This window comes from Spea bombifrons, chromosome 11, assembly GCF_027358695.1.
Source record: "Spea bombifrons isolate aSpeBom1 chromosome 11, aSpeBom1.2.pri, whole genome shotgun sequence".
In the NCBI taxonomy this organism is placed as follows: domain Eukaryota; kingdom Metazoa; phylum Chordata; class Amphibia; order Anura; family Pelobatidae; genus Spea; species Spea bombifrons.
This window is the reverse complement of record NC_071097.1, coordinates 856,067-876,429: the sequence shown is the minus strand read 5'-3', so window position 1 is coordinate 876,429 and position 20,363 is coordinate 856,067. Positions and strand designations below refer to the sequence as shown.

Below are 20,363 nucleotides of genomic sequence, written 5' to 3'. Positions count from 1 at the left end.
CGTTGGTTCATTTCGCCACTTCGGTCTTTTATTCGGAAACGTAAAAAATGTCTCGGTCTTCTACCGGACGCAGAGTCTGGGAACCTTTTCTGGTAAAGAAATAGAAAGAAATACTCGTTTCTGTTACAGATATCTCCATAGTAGTTGTGCTCATTAATTGCATTCCCATAATGCATTGTTACAAGTCACTTCCACAAAGTTTTGAATGGTCTCGTCGTTGTAAGAAATAAAAGTTATCTCTGAGAATCATCAGCCATCTGATTCAGAATTTTCAAGATACAAACCCCCTCTTAGCTCACAAGCAGGCAAAAGGGGTATGTAGGTGTATTTCTGTCTAATTATGTCGTGTGATGTCATTGACTGCATGCCTGATGATTTGTCTTTCATATTCATCTTCTTTACTTAGTTCTACGGTGTTGATTTGTCTTTGTTGGAAGCTGACATGTGCATTAAACATCTGTGAGTGTCAGGCATCCCCCAGAGTCCCACAGACTGCAAGGCGTGACTGCCCCTTTAAGAGACCTGGTTGGACTTAAACTCACTGAGGTGTTACCACCTAGTTCTGTTATGGACTGCACCTCTCTCACCTGGCCTCGTCATCAGGCTTTATATGATCAGCCGCACCTCCAGCCCAGGATCTGGTTGCGTGTTGGCTTTATATGATCAGCTGCACCTCCAGCCCAGGATCTGGTTGCGTGTTGGCTTTATATGATCAGCTGCACCTCCAGCCCAGGATCTGGTTGCGTTTTGGCTTTATATGATCAGCCGCACCTCCAGCCCAGGATCTGGTTGCGTGTTGGCTTTATATGATCAGCCACAACTCCAGCCCAGGATCTGGTTGCGTGTTGGCTTTATATGATCAGCCGCACCTCCAGCCCAGGATCTGGTTGCGTGTTGGCTTCATATGATCAGCTGCACCTCCAGTCCAGGATCTGGTTGCGTGTTTTTGCTTCTGGATGCGCTGTGATTATATGCCTGATTCCCCGGACTTTGACCTCTGCTTTGATACCCCGTTTGTGAACCCTGTCTGCCGGCCCTGACCTCTGCTTAAGTTTGACTCTGCTTCTGGATATCCCCTCTCTGTACCACGTACCTGTTTTGCCCCCGTGCACACGTTCACTGCTCTAGTGATTTCTCTACGCTGTCACTCTGAGCAGTGTTATTTTGCAAGGGTGTGCGCCACCTCCTGCAACTGGGCTCCGGCTCAATTGTTATACATTATTCAAATAATGCACTGGGAAAAATAAATATGCCCCTAAACAAAACAATACAGACTGAAGCGTACAGGGTTAACAGAAAGTATGTGAGTTAAACTCTCCGCACCCAGTATGTGTAATACGATATAACACACCCCCTGCTTTCCGGGAAATCACAGAAATACAGTTTCGTTTCTTGCTCCTGTGTTCAGTGATGGCGTCCGCTGGTCTGAGAGAGGAGCTCACCTGCTCCATCTGCCTGAGCGTTTACACCGATCCCGTAACCCTGACATGCGGTCACAGCTTCTGCCGGGTCTGTATTGGGGACGCGCTGGACACCCAGGAAGGTTCTGGAGTTTATTCGTGTCCTGAGTGCAGAGCAGAGTTTCAGGAACGTCCTGTGATGGAGAAGAACAGGAAGCTCTGTAACATAATAGAGACTTTCCTATCTACTCACCCAGCGGAGGAGGACGTTGGGGTCTCCTGTACTTACTGTGACTCTCCTGTACCTGCTGCTAAAACCTGTCTGCTGTGTGAAGCTTCTCTGTGCGAGAAACACTTACAGAAACACAGCAAGTCCCCGGAACATGTCCTAACGGAACCCACCGCTTCACTGGAGAACAGAAAATGCTCCGTCCACCGGGAGATCCTGAAATATTACTGCACTGAGGACGCTGTCTGTATCTGTGTGTCCTGCAACTTGGCCGGAGAGCACAGGGGACACCAGGTGGAGACTCTGAATGAAGCCTCAGAGAAGAAGAAGGAGAAACTGAGAAAACTTCTCCAGAAACTGACCTCAACGCGAGAGGAGACAGAGAAACGAGTCAAGAGTCTGCAGGAGCGCAGGAGAGAAGTGCGAGAAAAAGCAGCTGGAGAAACGGAGCGAGTCGCTGCCCTGATTAGAGACATCAGGGAACAGCTGGAAGCTCTAGAGAAGAGAGTCCTGAGTGAGATCTCCCGGCAGGAAGAGCAGGTCTCACTCCGAGTCTCAGATCTAATCCAGCAGCTGGAAATAAAGAAGGAGGGACTGTCCAGGAAGATACAAGACATCGAGGAGCTGTGCAACATGACTGACCCAATAATTGTCTTACAGGAACAGGAATCGGACAGAACTGACTTTTGTGATCCTGAGGAGGAAGATATTGAGAGTGATGAGGATGAAGAGGATACCGAGGACAGAGACATTGATGATAGAAAGCTCTGTGCTGTAGATCTGGATGAGGGTCTGATCTCAGTGACTTTACACGCAGGTTTAGCTGGTATTGTGACCGCTGCAAAGAGACGTCTCGATGCTCCTCAGGCTTCAGACATATTACTGGATGTAAACACGGCTGGTAATCTTGTAGATGTATCAGGTGACTTCAAAACTGTATCCTGGTCAGAAATAAACCAGAGTCACCCAGAAACACCAGAGAGATTTCAGAATTATAATCAGGTTTTAAGCACCAGGAGTTTCTCCTCAGGTAGACATTACTGGGAAGTGGAGGGCAGTAAATCAGGGGTATGGGGTGTTGGGATGGCCTTTCCCAGTATAGACAGGAGAGGACGTCAGTCACTGATTGGATATAATAAGAAGTCCTGGTGTTTGCGGAAGCGGTCAGGTGATCAGTATTTAGTGATACATGACAGTAAAGTAATCCGGTTATCTCACCGCCCGTCCTGTTGGAGGTTGGGGATATTCCTGGACTATGAGGCCGGGCGGCTGTCCTTTTATGAGCTGTGTGATCCGGTCAGACACTTACACACCTTCACTACCACCTTCACTGAGCCGCTTCACGCTGCGATCTGGGTAGGGAAGAAATCCTGGGTGACGATCCGGAGCTGGGATTAATGATCTCTGTTAACAGATTCACCCAGCAACCAGTGACAGCTCAGAGAAGAGAAATCTGATTGGTTGCAACATACTACAGGATCATAAACTCTTGTTTACCTGGTAAATCTATTAACCCTTTCAGGAACTGTTTTTTTTTGCCATGCTTGCACTAAAGAACCAGAGCCGTTTCCCACCAACTCATTTAGTGCCCCCCCCACACATTATATATTGTTTATTTCAGCACAAGTAGGGATTTCTTTTCAATTAATAATTATATATTAAAAAAAACATCATTTCGTATGAAAATTTTAAAAAATGTGGGGGAAATAAGGAAAAAAAGAAAATATTTTCACAGTTTCACCTATAAAAACTATACGTAACCGGTGCAAATGGGAAAAGACCCCTCATATGCCTGTTGTTTTCATTTATTTTGGCACTTACAGGGTTAATTACGAATGACGCACATGCTGGGAGTTGCGCCCCAATAGCGGCCAGAAAAAGAAAAACTGCTAAACAAAAGTATATATTTTTTGAAAGATTTTTTATTTAACCATTTCAGTGCCAGTCTGCCCTAAACATTGCAGTAAAATTGCATTTTTTTCATTTTTAATGAATTTTTATTTCAGTATTTTTTTCCTGGGTACGTGACATGACTGAAATAACTTGTGATTTGTATTCCGAAACCCCCCCCCTGCGTACAGGAATCCCCCGTATACACGGGTAGGGCATGTCTCTGCGGCACTGCGGGTTGGGAACATGCGCATTAAAGTGTTTAAACAGTCTCATCTGAGACACGTAGACGTCCCATATTTCATTTTAACCCCTAAAACGATATATTTCCCCAAACTAGACAGCTCAGGGAGACCAATCAATAATCAGTGAGTTAAATGTCAGCGACAAGTGATGAGGTAATAATTATGTATTTTTTATTAATAATTTGTGGGTTTTTTATTATTACCCTAGATGACCCCTCTCTCTTTCTAAGGCAGGGTCACCCAGGGGCCGCCATAATGATCCGATCGCTCCTGTTGGCCAGGAGTGATCTGATCATCATGAGCCCACTTTTGATTGGTTCTAAACTCACAGCATTTGACCTGAAAACAACCTTTTTCAGTGCCGTTATTTTTTAAAAAGTTTTTTTTTTACTTGTGTGGCGACCCAATCAGCGATCAACCCCCTTCCCTGAAGCTGCCTGTGGCCGTGGAAACCGCGATCGCCGGATTACCCGGGTACCAGGTACGCCTGCGGTCGTGAAGGGGTTAACCCCTTATTTACTGACGGTACTTTGTACCCAAAATCCTGGGGCTTTTCTTGCGTTTTGACGATATGCTTGTTTAGCTGATCATCCTTTTTCATTTTTACTAAACCCGCACAAATTATACATCATTTTTTTAAAAAAATATATGAATAATACATTAAAAAAAGATGAAAAAGGGAAAACAGCGTCACATTTTTGTATGATTTTGCTACGACAAATGTAGCTGAGTTGATCAAAATCCAGTAATTTGAGTGTTGAATTTGGGAATCCCTCATATGGAAGAATTACGATATCTTTGCGGGGAACCTCGGTTTTTTGATTCTTGTTATGCAGCCGTTGGGCCGCCAAAGTTAGCCATTGTGTTTTTTTCACAAAAGCTTTCAGATTGGCCCGAGGACAGAGGGCAATCGCCCCTCCAGGCGGTCCAAAGGTCTTCACAAAGGGCCGGTCCGACCTGGACCCGGCTAAATGGATTTGTTTAGAAAATGTAGTGGCCGTTTTTGGTTGTTTTTATTCTGGTTTTTTTATTATTTGTGATATGCGGGGGGTGGGGGGGTTCTGATGGAACGCCATGAAGCTTTTAAGCGGTTAATGTTCTTATGTCTGCGTCTGAATGCAATTTCTCAGGATAATTAAGTAAATACAGATTGTTTAACTAATTATATATAATTATAAGTTCATTATGTTAAAACATTTATTGAATTTGAAGCTCATAATCCTCTCACATACGGTTGCCATATCAGCCATATTTCTTCACCGTATATTTTATTTCTCATTTGTTCCTTTTCCGTTTGCCGGTGAAGCCGGTGAAGTATCACCCAAAAAAATAATAAATGAACCAATGAAACGATCTCCTCTTATTGCCTTATACGTTATAATGTCAGAAGACCGTTAGTTATGACATGATCCTTGTCGTCCTCTTTTTCTTATATATATATATATATATATATATATATATATATATATATATATGTGTAAAAAAAGTTTATTTTTATAAGCTATTCCTAAACTTAGTGTTGTATCTTCACAAAAATTCCTTGCATGGAAAGAGTTAAATAACGGTATTTGAAATGCCCATGCGGTGTCTAGCTTTCACAATTGTGTGGTTTCATGCTGTAAGTCTAACTGGCCGAGTCCAAAGACATCCCAAATAGGACATAGGTGCAGACTGACCAGGTGTCAAAATTCCCCAAAATATGTGCACTTCCCTAATGTGGCCTTTTACCCCCCAAACAACCAGAAATCCATGCATGGGGGTTATCGCTGTACTCGGGAGATGTTGCTGAACACATATTGGGGTTTGTTTGACAGAGACATAAACCAGGAGCTGAAGAACAATGCGTGTGAAAACTAGACTTGGGCACCGGCCAACTCTTCGTGTTCGTCTTTGTGGGGGAACAAATCTTTGTGTTCCACGAATATTCATGTACGTTCTGCATGTTCGTTTTTTTTCATTGTTTTTTGCCGTTTCTTTTTTTTCTTTTCTTTAAAAAGAGGGGTTAATATGGGGTTAACGCAGTAACTGTACTCAGCAGCTTGGGCGCCAGCATCTTAAATGTCCGTACGAGCAACTCTATTGGTCACCGGCAAGTTTTCAACACATATACTGATACATTTCCCCTATACACACATACACTGCCCCTATACACATACACTGCCTCTATACACACACACTGCCTCTATACACACACACATACATGTACATTTACCCTTGCAGTCACACGCTTATATCCACTAACACACATATACTTTCAAAATACAATCACACTCCTCCCTTTCTCGTTATCCATCACCTTTTTCTTTATATCTCTTCTTTCTCTTTACCTTTCTTTTTTATCTTTATTTCTCTTATGCTCCCATTTCATTATCTCCCCGTTTATCTTATTTTTCTTTATATGCTCAATTTCTCACAGTTTCTCTCCTTTCTCACTGTCTCTCCTCCCCATTTTCTCTTATATCTCCCCTTTCTCCCTAATCTCTTACCTTTCTCCCTCTGCCCCCTTCTCCCCATCTCTTTTCTTTTTCCCTCTATTATTATCTTTTATTTATATAGCACCAACAAGTTTCGCAGCGCTTAATACAATCCATATATTCAAGGGGTCTGAGAAGACGAGAATTGACAGACAAACCGATACATTAGGTGGAGAGACTCGGCTCGCAAGCTTACAATCTAGAGGGAATGGGGTGACAAAAATAAGGCACAAAGAAACGGTGAGAGGTAGTGTGGGGGGTATCAGTGACGGGTGAGAGGTAGTGTGGGGGGGTATCAGTGACGGGGTGAGAAGTAGTGTGGGGGGGGAGCATCCGTGATGGGTGAGAGGTAGTGTGGGGGTGTGAGAGGTAGTGTGGGGGGGGAGTATCAGTGACGGGGTGAGAGGTAGTGTGGGGGGAGTATCAGTGACGGGTGAGAGGTAGTGTGGGGGGGTATCAGTGACGGGTGAGAGGTAGTGTGGGGGAGTATCAGTGACGGGTGAGAGGTAGTGTGGGGGGGTATCAGTGACGGGGAGGTTATGGGGCGGCTTCTCTGAAGAAGTGAGTTTTGAGAGGTTTCTTGAATGTCGGGAGGGTGAATGCTGAAGGTTCGGTGGAAGTCGGTTCCAGAGATTTGGGGGCAACGAGTGACGGGAAAAGGAAGAGGTGAGAAGGAAGAGAGCCTCAGTCCATGGAAAGAACGTAAAGATCGAGTAGGAGAGTATTTACTTATGAGGGCAGAAATGTATGGGGGGCAGTGTTATGGTGGGCAGTGTTATGGAGGGGGTAGTGTTATTGGGGGGCTTTATATGTCAGTACCAGGATTTTAAATGTAATTCTAAAGGTAATAGGGAGCCAATGGAGGATCACAGAGTGGGGAAGCAGAAGAGGAGCGACGTGCAAGGAAGATAAGCCTAGTAGCAGCATTTAGGACAGACTGTAGAGGTGAGTGGAGACAGTGGAGCGCCAACCAGAAGAGTTTCACTTTCTCCCCATCTCGTATCTTTCTCCCTCTGCCACACATTCTCTCCATCTCTTTTCTTTCTCCCTCTGGTTTCTTCCTCTCCATCTGTGGTGGGAGCGCGAGGTCTGTTTCTTTGGACCTCTTTGGAACCAGACTGCTACAACACAGGTCTGAAGAAACAGACTCCCTTATTTTTGGGACAATTAGACGGAAATGCATGATCTCCCAAACAGCACCTGGACAACACCCGCTACTAACGATATCCAAGAACATGTAACAGGGCATGACCTAGGACTGTCTCAGGAAAATCGGGACAGTTGGCAACTATGTAAGTGCTCCCAATCAATGGCACGAATTGTTATACATTATTCAAATAATGCACTGGGAAAAATAAATATGCCCCTAAACAAAACAATACAGGCGGCAACTAGAAACGTACAGGGTTAACAGAAAGTATGTGAGTTAAACTCTCCGCACCCAGTATGCGTAATACGATATAACACACCCCCTGCTTTCCGGGAAATCACAGAAATACAGTTTCGTTTCTTGCTCCTGTGTTCAGTGATGGCGTCCGCTGGTCTGAGAGAGGAGCTCACCTGCTCCATCTGCCTGAGCATTTACATCGATCCCGTAATCCTGACATGCGGACACAGCTTCTGCCGGGTCTGTATTGGGAACGCGCTGGACACCCAGGAACAGGGGAGATACACGTGACCTGAATGCAGAGAACGTTTCGGGACTCGACCTGAGCTTAAAAGATCCCTGAGACTGAGGAACATAGCACAGAATCTCATCGATACAGAGCCTGTGCAGAAAAAGACTGGGATTCCATGCACTTATTGTATTACCTCTCCTGTTCCTGCTTCTAAAACCTGTCTACGCTGTGAAGCTTCTTTGTGTGAGGAGCACCTGAGGGTCCACAGCAAGTCAGCAGAACACGTCTTAATGGAACCCACCACCTCTACTGATAAAAGAAAATGCTCCGTCCACCGGGAGATCCTGAAATATTACTGCACTGAGGACGCTGTCTGTATCTGTGTGTCCTGCAGCTTGGCCGGAGAGCACAGGGGACACCAGGTGGAGACTCTGAATGAAGCCTCTGAGAAGAAGAAGGAGGAACTGAGAAATGTTCTGGCGAAACTGACCTCAAAGCGAGAGGAGACAGAGAAACGAGTCCAGAGTCTGCAGGAGCGCAGGAGAGAAGTGCGAGAAAAAGCTGGAGAAACGGAGTGAGTCGCTGCCCTGATTAGAGACATCAGGGATCAGGTAGAAGCTCTAGAGAATAGAGTCCTGAGTGAGATCTCCCAGCACGCCTTACTCCGAGTCTTAGATCTAATCCAGCAGCTGGAAATAAAGGAGGGACTGTCCAGGAAGATACAAGACATTGAGAAGCTGTGCAACATATCTGATCCATTAACTGTCTTACAGGAGCAGGAATCAGAATGTGCTGAGGACAGAGACATTGATGATAGAAAGCTCCGTGCTGTAGATCTGGATGAGGGTCTGATCTCAGTGATTTTACAGACAGGTTTAGCTGGTATTGTGACCGCTGCAAAGAGACGTCTCGATGCTCCTCAGGCTTCAGACATATTACTGGATGTAAACACGGCTGGTAATGGTGTAGATGTATCAGGTGACTTGAAAACTGCGTCCAGATCAGAAATAAACCAGATTTACCCAGAAACACCAGAGAGATTTCAGGATTATGCTCAGGTTTTAAGCACCAGGAGCTTCTCCTCAGGGAGACATTACTGGGAAGTGGAGGTCAGTGAATCAGGGGTATGGGTTGTCGGGATGGCCTATCCCAGTATAGACAGGAGTGGAGATCAGTCAGTGATTGGATTTAATAAGAAGTCCTGGGGTTTGCGGAAGTGGTCAGGTAATCAGTATTTAGTGATACATGACAGTAAAGTAATCCAGTTACCTCACCGCCCGTCCTGTCAGAGGTTGGGGATATTCCTGGACTATGAGGCCGGGCGGCTGTCCTTTTATGAGCTGTGTGACCCGGTCAGACACTTACACACCTTCACTGCCACCTTCACTGAGCCGCTTCACGCTGCGATCTGGGTAGTGAAGAAATCCTGGGTGACGATCCGGAGCTGGGATTAATGATCGCTGTGTAACCGATCTGCCTGGCAACCAGTGACAGCTCAGAGAAGGGAAATCTGATTGGTTACAACATACTACAGGATCATAAACCCTTGTTTACCTGGTAAATCTATTAACCCTTTCAGGAACTGTTGTTTTTTTTGCCATGCTTGCACTAAAGAACCAGAGCCGTTTTTGTGTTTTTGATTTGACTTCAGCTCTGATTGCCCACCAACTCATTTAGTGCCCCCCCCACACACATTATATATTGTTTATTTCAGCACAAGTAGGGATTTCTTTTCAATTAATAATTATATATAAAAAAACATCATTTCGTATGAAAAATTTCAAAAAATGCGGGGGAAATAAGGAGAAAAAGGAAATATTTTCACAGTTTCACCTATAAAAACTATACGTAACCGGTGCAAATGGAAAAAAAAACTCCAAAAGTGTATTTAGGTATACGTCCTGTTTTTGGAGACCCCTCATATGCCTGTTGTTTTCATTTATTGGGGCACTTACAGGGTTAATTACGAATGACGCACATGCTGGGAGTTGCGCCCCAATAGCGGCCAGAAAAAGAAAAACTGCTACATAAAAGTATATATTTTTTGAAAGCTGACATCCCAAAGTATTTTACCTTGGGGCATTTTAACACTTTTTATTTAACCATTTCAGTGCCAGTCTGCCCTAAACATTGCAGTAAAATTGCATTTTTTTCATTTTTAATGAATTTTTATTTCAGTATTTTTTTCCTGGGTTCGTGAAATGACTGAAATAACTTGTGATTTGTATTCAGAACCCCCCCCCCTGCGTACAGGAATCCCCCGTATACACGGGTAGGGCATGTCTCTGCGGCACTGCGGGTTGGGAACATGCGCATTACAGTGTTTAAACAGTCTCATCTGAGACACGTAGACGTCCCATATTTCATTTTAACCCCTAAAACTATATATTTCCCCAAACTAGACTGCTCAGGGAATCTAGTTAGGGTTATATTGGACGTCCCACGCAGCTTATTCCACCCCGGCGCCTTCCACAATTACTCTAACAAAAAAAACCTTTTTCACATCCGCGTTGCGGTTTCATGGATTATTTTTCTGAGTGGATGTGAAAAAACAAAATCGGTCTTGATTTGTGTTCAGTGACCCCCCCCCCCCGAGTACAGCGATACCGCGCATGCGGAGATAAGTCATGTTTCTCAGATATTGTGGGGTCAAAACTGGAACGTGCGCAGTTCAATTTCTAAACTTTTTGTAAATATTTTTTTATCAGATTACTTGAAAGCGACGAGTTTAGACATCGATCAGGGAGACCGATCAATAATCAGCGACTTAAATGTCACCGACAAGTGAAGAGGTCATAATTATGTATTTTTATTAATAATTTGTGGGTTTTTTATTATTACCCTAGATGACCCCTCTCTCTTTCTAGGGCAGGGTCACCCAGGGGCCGCCATAATGATCCGATCGCTCCTATTGGCCAGGAGAGATCTGATCATCATGAGCCCACTTTTGATTGGTTCTAAACTCACAGCATTTGACCTGAAAACACCCTTGACTTTCAGGTCAGTGCCGTTATTTTTTAAAAAGTTTTTTTTTTTACTTGTGTGGCGACCCAATCCGACCCGGACCCGGCTAAATGGATTTGTTTAGAAAATGTAGTGGCCGTTTTTGGTTGTTTTTATTCTGTTTTTTTTTATTATTTGTGATATGCGGGGGGTGGGGGGGTTCTGATGGAACGCCATGAAGCTTTTAAGCGGTTAATGTTCTTATGTCTGCGTCTGAATGCAATTTCTCAGGATAATTAAGTAAATACAGATTGTTTAACTAATTCTATATAATTATAAGTTCTTTATGTTAAAACTTTTATTGAATTTGAAGCTCATAATCCTCTCACATACGGTTGCCATATCAGCCATATTTCTTCAACGTATATTTTATTTCTCATTTGTTCCTTTTCTGTTTGCCGGTGAAGCTCACCGAGTTTATATCACCCAAAAAAAATAATAAAAGAACCAACGAAACGATCTCCTCTTATTGCCTTATACGTTATATCGTCAGAAGACCGTTAGTTATGACATCATCCTTGTCGTCTTGTAGAATAAATACAATATGCTTAATTCTCGTGTAAATAAGCATAGTGTATAAAAGGGAAAAGAAAAAATGAGGTACATGTAAGGGAAGAAAATAAATATATAGCGTGAAAAGTATAAACACTAGAAAATGAGTGAAGTTATGGCTGCACTCACAAACGGATGGAATGCTTCAGGCCCTTCAAATAGCTTGGAAAGAGAATTCTTTAATATATCTTCATCCAAAATCTAAAAGATAAAACTGAACATGGTGCAGTATCCTCAATAAAACGATAGTCGTTTAGAGTTCACTTTACTAACAAGGAATAAACATACGGAGAAAGCCGGAGAAATCCGAATACGTCCGAACGCGACTACATTGAAGACGTCAGAGTGCGCGACGGGACACATACACGAGGGATGTAAAAGAACAGCGACATTGAACATGGATGAATACCGGACAAAAAAATCTTCTCTTGAGGAAGCCTATACGGCGACGCGCGTCAGAAAGATTATACGGAACCCCCACGGCGGGCTTTTTACCCACTGCTTTTAAGGAAAGACCACACGGGATCCCCCCCCGGCGGACTTTTTATCCATCGCTTTTATATGCACTCAGTATAGTAACGACTATCGTTTTATTGAGGATACTGCACCATGTTCAGTTTTATTTTTTAGATTTTGGATGAAGATATATTAAAGAATTCTCTTTCAACGCTATTTGAAGGGCCTGAAGCATTCCATCCGTTTGTGAGTGCAGCCATAACTACACTCATTTCCCGGTGTTTATACTTTTCACGCTATATATTTATCTTCTTCCCTTACATATCCTTGTCGTCTTGTCCTCCTTTTCATGCGTCGTGTCTTCCTACGGAGAGTTAACACGGCACCCAGGCGCCACTAACCTAAGCTCGGTATGGGCAGGGCAATGGGTGTGGCGGTGGGATGGACATGGGGTGGGCCGATAGGAGGGGCATGGGGCTCTGTTTTTGCCCCCAAGATTTGTGACGGGGGCCCTGGCTTCAAGAGATCTTATTTTCGGTGTCGCCTTTGGGTCAGGGTTAGACTTTATTGCTGCTCTAGTTCATGAAGCCTCAGAAGAAGGAAGGTCATTTTCTGTTCTCTAAGCTGGGCTAAACTTAGTATCAGATATATCAATGAGAATGGGTTTTAGAAGAAAGCCTTTGTTGACCTGAAAAAAGGGTATATGGGGTTGTGGGGATGGAATAAATACAATAAAAGGTTACAGTTAACCCTTTAAGGACAATGGGCGGTCCCTAAACCCATTGAAAACGCTGCATTTTGAGCCCGTACATGTACGGTCTTTGTCATTAAGGGGTTAAAGTCGTCTGTAAGACTTTATAAGAAGAGCCTTTATAGCAAACAAAGTGGCTGATGGCTCCTCTGCCTGGTGGCTTGGAGGTGATGGTGTTGATGGATGGATTATTGCCCAAATGGTGCATGCGAGTCTTCCCTATCTTCCCGCGTTTCTGCCCGCTCTACGAGGTAAGGCTTTCCCTTTTATCTTTGGTTTAAAAAAATTGCCACATTTCCAGAGAAGTTTTTGGGGTATTTTTTGGCAATATGATGACACGCTTGCTTAGCATTAATAATGATTTGCAAAATGATGGCTTCTGTGATTTTGGCTTAACTTATTCTACACCTCATTGGGCCCCACCGCCCCATAATCACCCTACCCTGAAAACCAGGAAGCTGGGGAGGTATGTGTGATGGTGCTAGGCCTGCTAGGCCCGTCGTTGAGCTGCTCCTCTTCCCTGCATGTTAACATTCCATCACTGTGCTAAAATCTACAACTGGAAGACTGTTCCACTAATCCGCCACCTTCTCAGTAAAGTAACAAAGATCTAAGGAATGGTGTTCAACTGTTCATACACTGAAACATTATACTTTATTTAATTCCCAAAATGAATATGCCTCAAAAGGCAACAGGAACTGATAGGGTTAAGGGAAGGTATGTAAAAAAAAAAATTTCGCACCCTGGAAGTGGAATGAGATATAACACGTTCTCTACAGTTTATTCGTGTCCTGAGTGCAGAGCAGAGTTTCAGGAACGTCCTGTGATGGTGAAGACCAGGAAGCTCTGTAACATAATAGAGACTTTCCTATCTACTCACCCAGCGGAGGAGGACGTTGGGGTCTCCTGTACTTACTGTGACTCTCCTGTACCTGCTGCTAAAACCTGTCTGCTGTGTGAAGCTTCTCTGTGCGAGAAACACTTACAGAAACACAGCAAGTCCCCGGAACATGTCCTAACCGAACCCACCGCTTCACTGGAGAGCAGAAAATGCTCCGTCCACCGGGAGATCCTGAAATATTACTGCACTGAGGACGCTGTCTGTATCTGTGTGTCCTGCAACTTGGCCGGAGAGCACAGGGGACACCAGGTGGAGACTCTGAATGAAGCCTCTGAGAAGAAGAAGGAGAAACTGAGAAATGTTCTGGAGAAACTGACCTCAAAGCGAGAGGAGACAGAGAAACGAGTCCAGAGTCTGCAGGAGCGCAGGAGAGAAGTGAGAGAAAAAGCAGCTGGAGAAACGGAGCGAGTCGCGGCCCTGATTAGAGACATCAGGGAACAGCTGGAAGCTCTAGAGAAGAGAGTCCTGAATGAGATCTCCCGGCAGGAAGAGCAGGCCTTACTCCGAGTCTCAGATCTAATCCAGCAGCTGGAAATAAAGAAGGAGGGACTGTCCAGGAAGATACAAGACATGGAGGAGCTGTGCAACATGACTGACCCAATAACTGTCTTACAGGAACGGAAACATGAAGGAGATATTGAGAGTGAGGAGAATGACGAGGACAGAGACATTGATGATAGAAAGCTCCGTGCTGTAGATCTGGATGAGGGTCTGATCTCAGTGATTTTACACACAGGTTTAGCTGGTATTGTGACCGGTGCAAAGAGACGTCTCGATGCTCCTCAGGCTTCAGACATATTACTGGATGTAAACACGGCTGGTAATCTTGTAGATGTATCAGGTGACTTGAAAACCGTATCCAGATCAGAAGTAAACCATATTTACCCAGAAACACCAGAAAGATTTCAGTTCACTCAGGTTTTAAGCACCAGGAGTTTCTCCTCAGGGAGACATTACTGGGAAGTGGAGGTCAGTAAATCAGGGGCATGGGTTGTGGGGATGGCCTATCGCAGTATAGATAGGAGTGGACGTCAGTCACAATTTGGATATAATAAGAAGTCCTGGGGTTTGTGGAAGTGGTCAGATGATAAATATTCAGTGATACATGATAGTAATCCTGTTATCTCACCGCCCGTCCTGTCAGAGGTTGGGGATATTCCTGGACTATGAGGCCGGGCGGCTGTCCTTTTATGAGCTGTGTGACCCGGTCAGACACTTACACACCTTCACTGCCACCTTCACTGAGCCGCTTCACGCTGCGTTCGGGGTATGGTATGAAGTCTTGCCTCATATATTGTGTAATAAAGCCTGGGTGAGGATCCGGAGCTGGAATTAATGATCTGCATTCACTCCCCAGCACTCGAGTAACTCTGCTGATGCACAAATGTCTGCGTCTGAATGCAGTTTCTCATAATAATGAGGTAACTACAGATCGATGAATTAGTTCTTTTTTTTTTCTATGCTGTTTCTGTCATTCTAATAATTTTCATATAGAGGAGCAGGAAGTATACGCTGTATTTGATGAGATGGAAACGTAACTTAAATGTGCGTTTTTCTCTTACATTCAGTATCTCTGATATATAATTATCCTGCAATTCATTATGTTAAAACATTTATTGAATTTGAAGCTCACAATCCTCTCAGCCATATTTCTTAAACATGTATTTTATTTTTTTATTTCTCATTTGCTCCTTTTCTGTTTGCCTGGTAAAAACTTTATATCTCCCAATAAAAATAATAACTGACCCACTGAAACTATCTCCTCTTATTGCCTTATACGTTATATTGTCAGAAGACCATTAATTATGACATCATCCTTGTCCTCCTTTTCATGCGTTATGTCTTCCTATGGAGATAAAGCTTATCTATTAATTCAAAGGGTAAATATAGAAATGTGTCCTTCTATTCATATCAGAATAATTAATATTGTAAAAAAAAAACTGAATGGGAATAAATGAAATAACCCAGAATGAGTTAAACGTGAATATTTACATGCAAATTTTGAAGGGTTAATAATAAATGGCACCTGACAGAAAAATATGTGCGCTGCTATGTCGGAGCCCTGAGGTAACGCACATGCGCCAGAACTACAGCTCTCTTTAAATGTCACGTGAAACTATGGCCGGCACTCCGGACAGAAGGAAGGCCACGAGCAACCAACGCAACAAAAGGCAACCGCTGCTACTCGCTACCTGAAGCACTGAATTACCAACAACACTTACAGAAATGGCGGGAAAAACACCACACAACACAGTGAATGAGCTGCACAAAAGAATGAATGAGCCGCACAATAGTGTAAATGAGCCGCACAATAGAGTGAATTAGTACAAAACACTAAAAGGAAAAATTATCAGCAGATAAATAAAAAATCAAAATGATAGAAACGCCTCAAAGAGGAGCATAAATGTTACCTCAGAAAAATAATGCGCCATTTATTATAAGGTGACGCTTATCTCAAAGCAAACAAAGAGGGTTGATGGACCTGGGGGTGTGTTTATATAACGTCTGCTGCTTTACTATTGGTGGAATTTAGGGGGTTTTATATCTGTAAAGAAAATTAACTCTTCATTTACTGTGTTGTTTACCTCGATGCTGCTATTGGGAGTAGTAAAGGAAGATAATGCATAATATGAAGCTTTCTGTCTAATAATAAAATCATTAATTATTAAATATTACCAGCAAATTAAAAATAAAATATATTAAATAGTTCCTGACCTTAACATATTTTTCTGCATAAAACCCAAAAGCTGTTTGCCTAAAGAGCTGTTGTGGGGCAGTTTGGCCGGTGAGAGGGTGTGGCTATTCCTATCATGGCCCGCCCCTTTGGGACAGGCAGTTTCCTCCAGCAGTTTATAGGAAGCACTTGTTTGTGCTGATATTTTACACTTAATTCTTTGCACAATAAAGTTATTTGATGAAATTCACCAAAAAAATATCAGCAGAGATATTTTTGGACACACTGCAAAGTGACCGGCCAATCAGGGGAGAGACTTCACTGCAAAGTGACAAGCGACTCTTTTTCCCAGAAGTCGTCTGAAGAACCCTGCGGAGTCAATAAAGTGAAACGGTCGTCCAACGGATTTTTATTGACCCCTTGACGAAAAAAATCAAGGCATTCAGCGACACAGAAAAGCCACCCCAGGGTGCAGCATGACCGCTCCGCAGAGATGTTGCGGCTCGCATTTAAAAGGCCGTTTCTTCTGTTGCTTGCTGCTCAGTGTTCTGCGGGGTCAGTACATGGCGCTTCCTTTTCACCTCGGATCGTTTAACCGTTCGGCTGCCTCTCTGGTGTCTCTGACCTCGGCTGAACTCTTCCTGCTGGTAATTTGGGATCCCTTCCCTGCATTTTGGGCTCCTGCTCAGAACTACCTAACATATACACACAGTATATATATAAATATATATATATGCACTGCCCGTATACACTGCCCCTATACACATCTATATACACTGCCCCTATACACACACATACATACACTGCCCCTATACACACACAGCTTGCTCCAAATGGATTCATGGCTACCAGGCCCACACACTTGAGGGCCACGGCCAGTTGGTTCTGCTGCAACATTTCTAATTTGGACAAGGCAGCACAGCTGTAAAATAATACCAACAAAAGGGAACCCAGGCCTCAACCCCATAGGCCTGCAGCTTCCATGTCCCACCATCAGGACCAAGATGGACATGGCTGGCTACCCTGGTCTTGCTTCCTCTGACATTTTGGGATGAAGCTTGCGAGTGCTAGAGTATAATGCATTCTAAACGTGAGACAACTGGACTCAGGACCCTCCAGTGCACTGGGAAGCAGCAGTGCTCTCCTGCCCTAGGAGAGGGGAAGACCAGCGACAACAGCCAAGGCACCGACGGCCTTACAATGAATTTCAGGATAATATATCAGTGATATCAGTGAAAAACAGCGTTAAAGAAAAACAGAATTAAATCATCGATCTGTATTAACTTCATTATTATGAGAAACTGCATTCAGACATAGGAGCATCAGCAGAGTTACTCAGGTGCTGGAGAGTGAAATAGCAATGGCGCACAAGGGGTTATTATGTGTTTTAACCAATCAGATTTATCTTCTCTGAGCTGTCACTGGTTGCCAGGCTGATCAGTTACACAGAGATCATTAATCCCAGCTCCGGATCTTCACCCAGCCTGTATTCCATACCTCAACCGCAGCGTGAAGCGGCTCAGTGAAGGTGGTAGTGAAGGTGTGTAAGTGTCTGACCGGGTCACACAGCTCATAAAAGGACAGCCGCCCGGCCTCATAGTCCAGGAATATCCCCAACCTCTGACAGGACGGGCGGTGAGATAACTGGATTACTTTACTGTCATGTATCTCTGAATACTGATCATCCAACCACCTCCACAAACCCCAGGACTTCTTATTATATCCAATCCGTGACCGACGTCCTCTCCTGTCTATACTGGGATAGGCCACTCCTAAAATCCATTCCCCTGATTCTTTGCTCTCCACTTCCCAGTAATGTCTCCCTGAGGAGAAGCTCCTGGTGCTTAAAACCTGAGCACAATCCTGAAATCTCTCTGGTGTATTCGGGCGACTCTGGTTTATATCTGATCTGGATACAGTTTTCAAGTCACCTGATACATCTATACCATTACCAGCCGTGTTTACATCCAGTAATATGTCTGAAGCCTGAGGAGCATCGAGACGTCTCTTTGCAGCGGTCACAATACCAGCTAAACCTGTGTGTAAAATCACTGAGATCAGACCCTCATCCAGATCTACAGCACGGAGCTTTCTATCATCAATGTCTCTGTCCTCTTCTTCTTCAGAATGTAACTCATCCTCATCACAGAAGTCAGTTCTGTCTGATTCCTGTTCCTGTAAGACAGTTAATGGGTCAGTCATGTTGCACAGCTCCTCGATGTCTTGTATCTTCCTGGACAGTCCCTCCTTCTTTATTTCCAGCTGCTGGATTAGATCTGAGACTCGGAGTGAGACCTGCTCTTCCTGCCGGGAGATCTCACTCAGGACTCTTTTCTCTAGAGCTTCCAGCTGTTCCCTGATGTCTCTAATCAGGGCACCGACCCACTCTGTTACTGCAGCTGCTTTTTGTCGCTCCTGCAGACTCTGGACTCGTTTCTCTGTCTCCTCTCGCTTTGAGGTCAGTTTCTGCAGAACATTTCTCAGTTTCTCCTTCTTCTTCTCAGAGGCTTCATTCAGAGTCTCCACCTGGTGTCCCCTGTGCTCTCCGGCCAAGCTGCAGGACACACAGATACAGACAGCGTCCTCAGTGCAGTAATATTTCAGGATCTCCCGGTGGACGGAGCATTTTCTGTTCTCCAGTGAAGCGGTGGGTTCCGTTAGAACATGTTCCGGGGACTTGCTGTGTTTCTGTAAGTGTTTCTCGCACAGAGAAGCTTCACACAGCAGACAGGTTTTAGCAGCAGGTACAGGAGAGTCACAGTAAGTACAGGAGACCCCAACGTCCTCCTGCGCTGGGTGAGTAGATAGGAAAGTCTTTGTTATGTTACAGAGCTTCCTGTTCTTCACCATCGGAGGACGTTCCTGAAACTCTGCTCTGCACTCAGGACACGAATAAACTCCAGATCCTTCCTGGGTGTCCAGCGCGTTCCCAATACAGACCCGGCAGAAGCTGTGTCCGCATGTCAGGGTTACGGGATCGGTGTAAACGCTCAGGCAGACGGAGCAGGTCAGCTCCTCTCTCAGACCAGCGGACGCCATCACTGAACACAGGAGCAAGAAACGAAACTGTATTTCTGTGATTTCCCAGTAAGCAGGGAGTGGGTGTTGTTTCACTCTAAGTACAAAGTACAGTTTTTTTCTGGATTGTTTCCTTATAATAATAATTTTATCTGAAAATAGGGTGTTTGTTATGTAAAGATATCAGCAGCTTAACTGGTGTAATAACAGAGTATTCTCTAAATATAAAGGGACAGTTTAATGACCCTGACAACCCCAGTATGAGTACTTACTTATCGTCCTCTGTGGTCTGATAATTCTAACCCACTGATTGGCTGCTTCAAACAGACAAATTACGTCAAAAACTCGTTGAGTTGGAGCCCTTTACACACAGGAGCAAATGAGTCTGAAGCCTCAAATGAAAAGGTTCCCTGGGTCAGCGCTGGGGGCGAGTTTGCTGTGGCCCCTAATGCCAATTTAGAGAGGCACATGGGGGGAGACCAGGGCTCTTACTTAGTGGGCTTACAGCTTACTCAAAATGGATTCATGGCTACCAGGCCCACAGACTTGAGGGCTATGGCCAGTTGGTTCTGATGCATCATTTGTACCAAAACAGTTTGGACAAAGCTGTGGAGCTGGTCCCACCATCAGGACCAAGATGGACATGGCTGGCTACCCTGGTCTTGCTTCCTCTGACATTTGGGATGAAGCTTGTGGGTGCTAGAGACAACTGTCATGCCTTTCATGGAGGAGAAAGTGAGTCAATGAGGTTGAGGAGATGAAATAGTTCTTAGGTACACAGGCAAGAAGTCGGCTACTGTAGGACAGGCCACACCACAAGCTCAACAGGCAAAGTATCACTGAGCAAGCAATCCAGGCAAGAGGCAGGTTTAAATAGTCTCCTAAAAGGGTGCCGTGATCAGCACTCGGTGGCTGCTGGTGGAAGTTCCCTGACCGCAGAGAACAAAATAGCAATGCAGGTAGTTGACTGCAAAATAATGGATGGGTAGCACCGATTGGCAAGTGGGAGGTAGATCTGAGAAGCTCTCTACGGGTTTGAGGTTCCTTCGGCAGGCACAACCCCTGATGAGCCATCCGCAGACCTTGAACGCTCATTCCCACTTTGTATCCATTTTATGACATTGTTTTTTTTTTTCTTCCGTCAGCAATAT

The 20,363-nt window shown here is 44.4% G+C and overlaps 3 protein-coding genes and 1 pseudogene across 3 annotated transcripts in view; 3 read left to right on the top strand and 1 right to left on the bottom strand.

Moving 5' to 3' along the window:
• The first annotated feature begins 794 nt into the window (after positions 1–794).
• LOC128469161 (E3 ubiquitin/ISG15 ligase TRIM25-like) lies at positions 795–3,162 on the top strand. The gene has a single exon (XM_053451000.1). The coding sequence runs from the start codon at positions 1,411–1,413 to the stop codon at positions 3,025–3,027; it is 1,617 nt and encodes a 538-aa protein (XP_053306975.1). The 5' UTR covers positions 795–1,410; the 3' UTR covers positions 3,028–3,162.
• A 4,458-nt stretch (positions 3,163–7,620) lies between these two features.
• Positions 7,621–11,317, top strand: LOC128469164 (E3 ubiquitin/ISG15 ligase TRIM25-like; annotated as a pseudogene).
• A 2,086-nt stretch (positions 11,318–13,403) lies between these two features.
• Positions 13,404–14,856, top strand: LOC128469273 (E3 ubiquitin-protein ligase TRIM39-like). Its single transcript, XM_053451096.1, is given in 2 exon segments — positions 13,404–14,629; positions 14,631–14,856. Coding segments are annotated over 2 exon segments (1,410 nt in total). The 5' UTR covers positions 13,404–13,445.
• Positions 14,857–17,483: 2,627 nt separating this feature from the next.
• LOC128469151 (E3 ubiquitin-protein ligase TRIM11-like) overlaps positions 17,484–20,363 on the bottom strand; it is a 66,397-nt gene continuing 63,517 nt past the window's right edge. Inside the window, exon 3 of the mRNA XM_053450992.1 lies at positions 17,484–19,235. Within this exon, the coding sequence (XP_053306967.1) occupies positions 17,650–19,235 (1,586 nt within the window). The 3' untranslated portion in view covers positions 17,484–17,649. The remainder of the gene's footprint in view (positions 19,236–20,363) is intronic.

Coding starts and splice junctions, on each gene's coding strand:
- LOC128469161 (XM_053451000.1), top strand. CDS start 1,411: ATGGCGTCCGCTGGTCTGAGAGAGGAGCTCACCTGCTCCATCTGCCTG.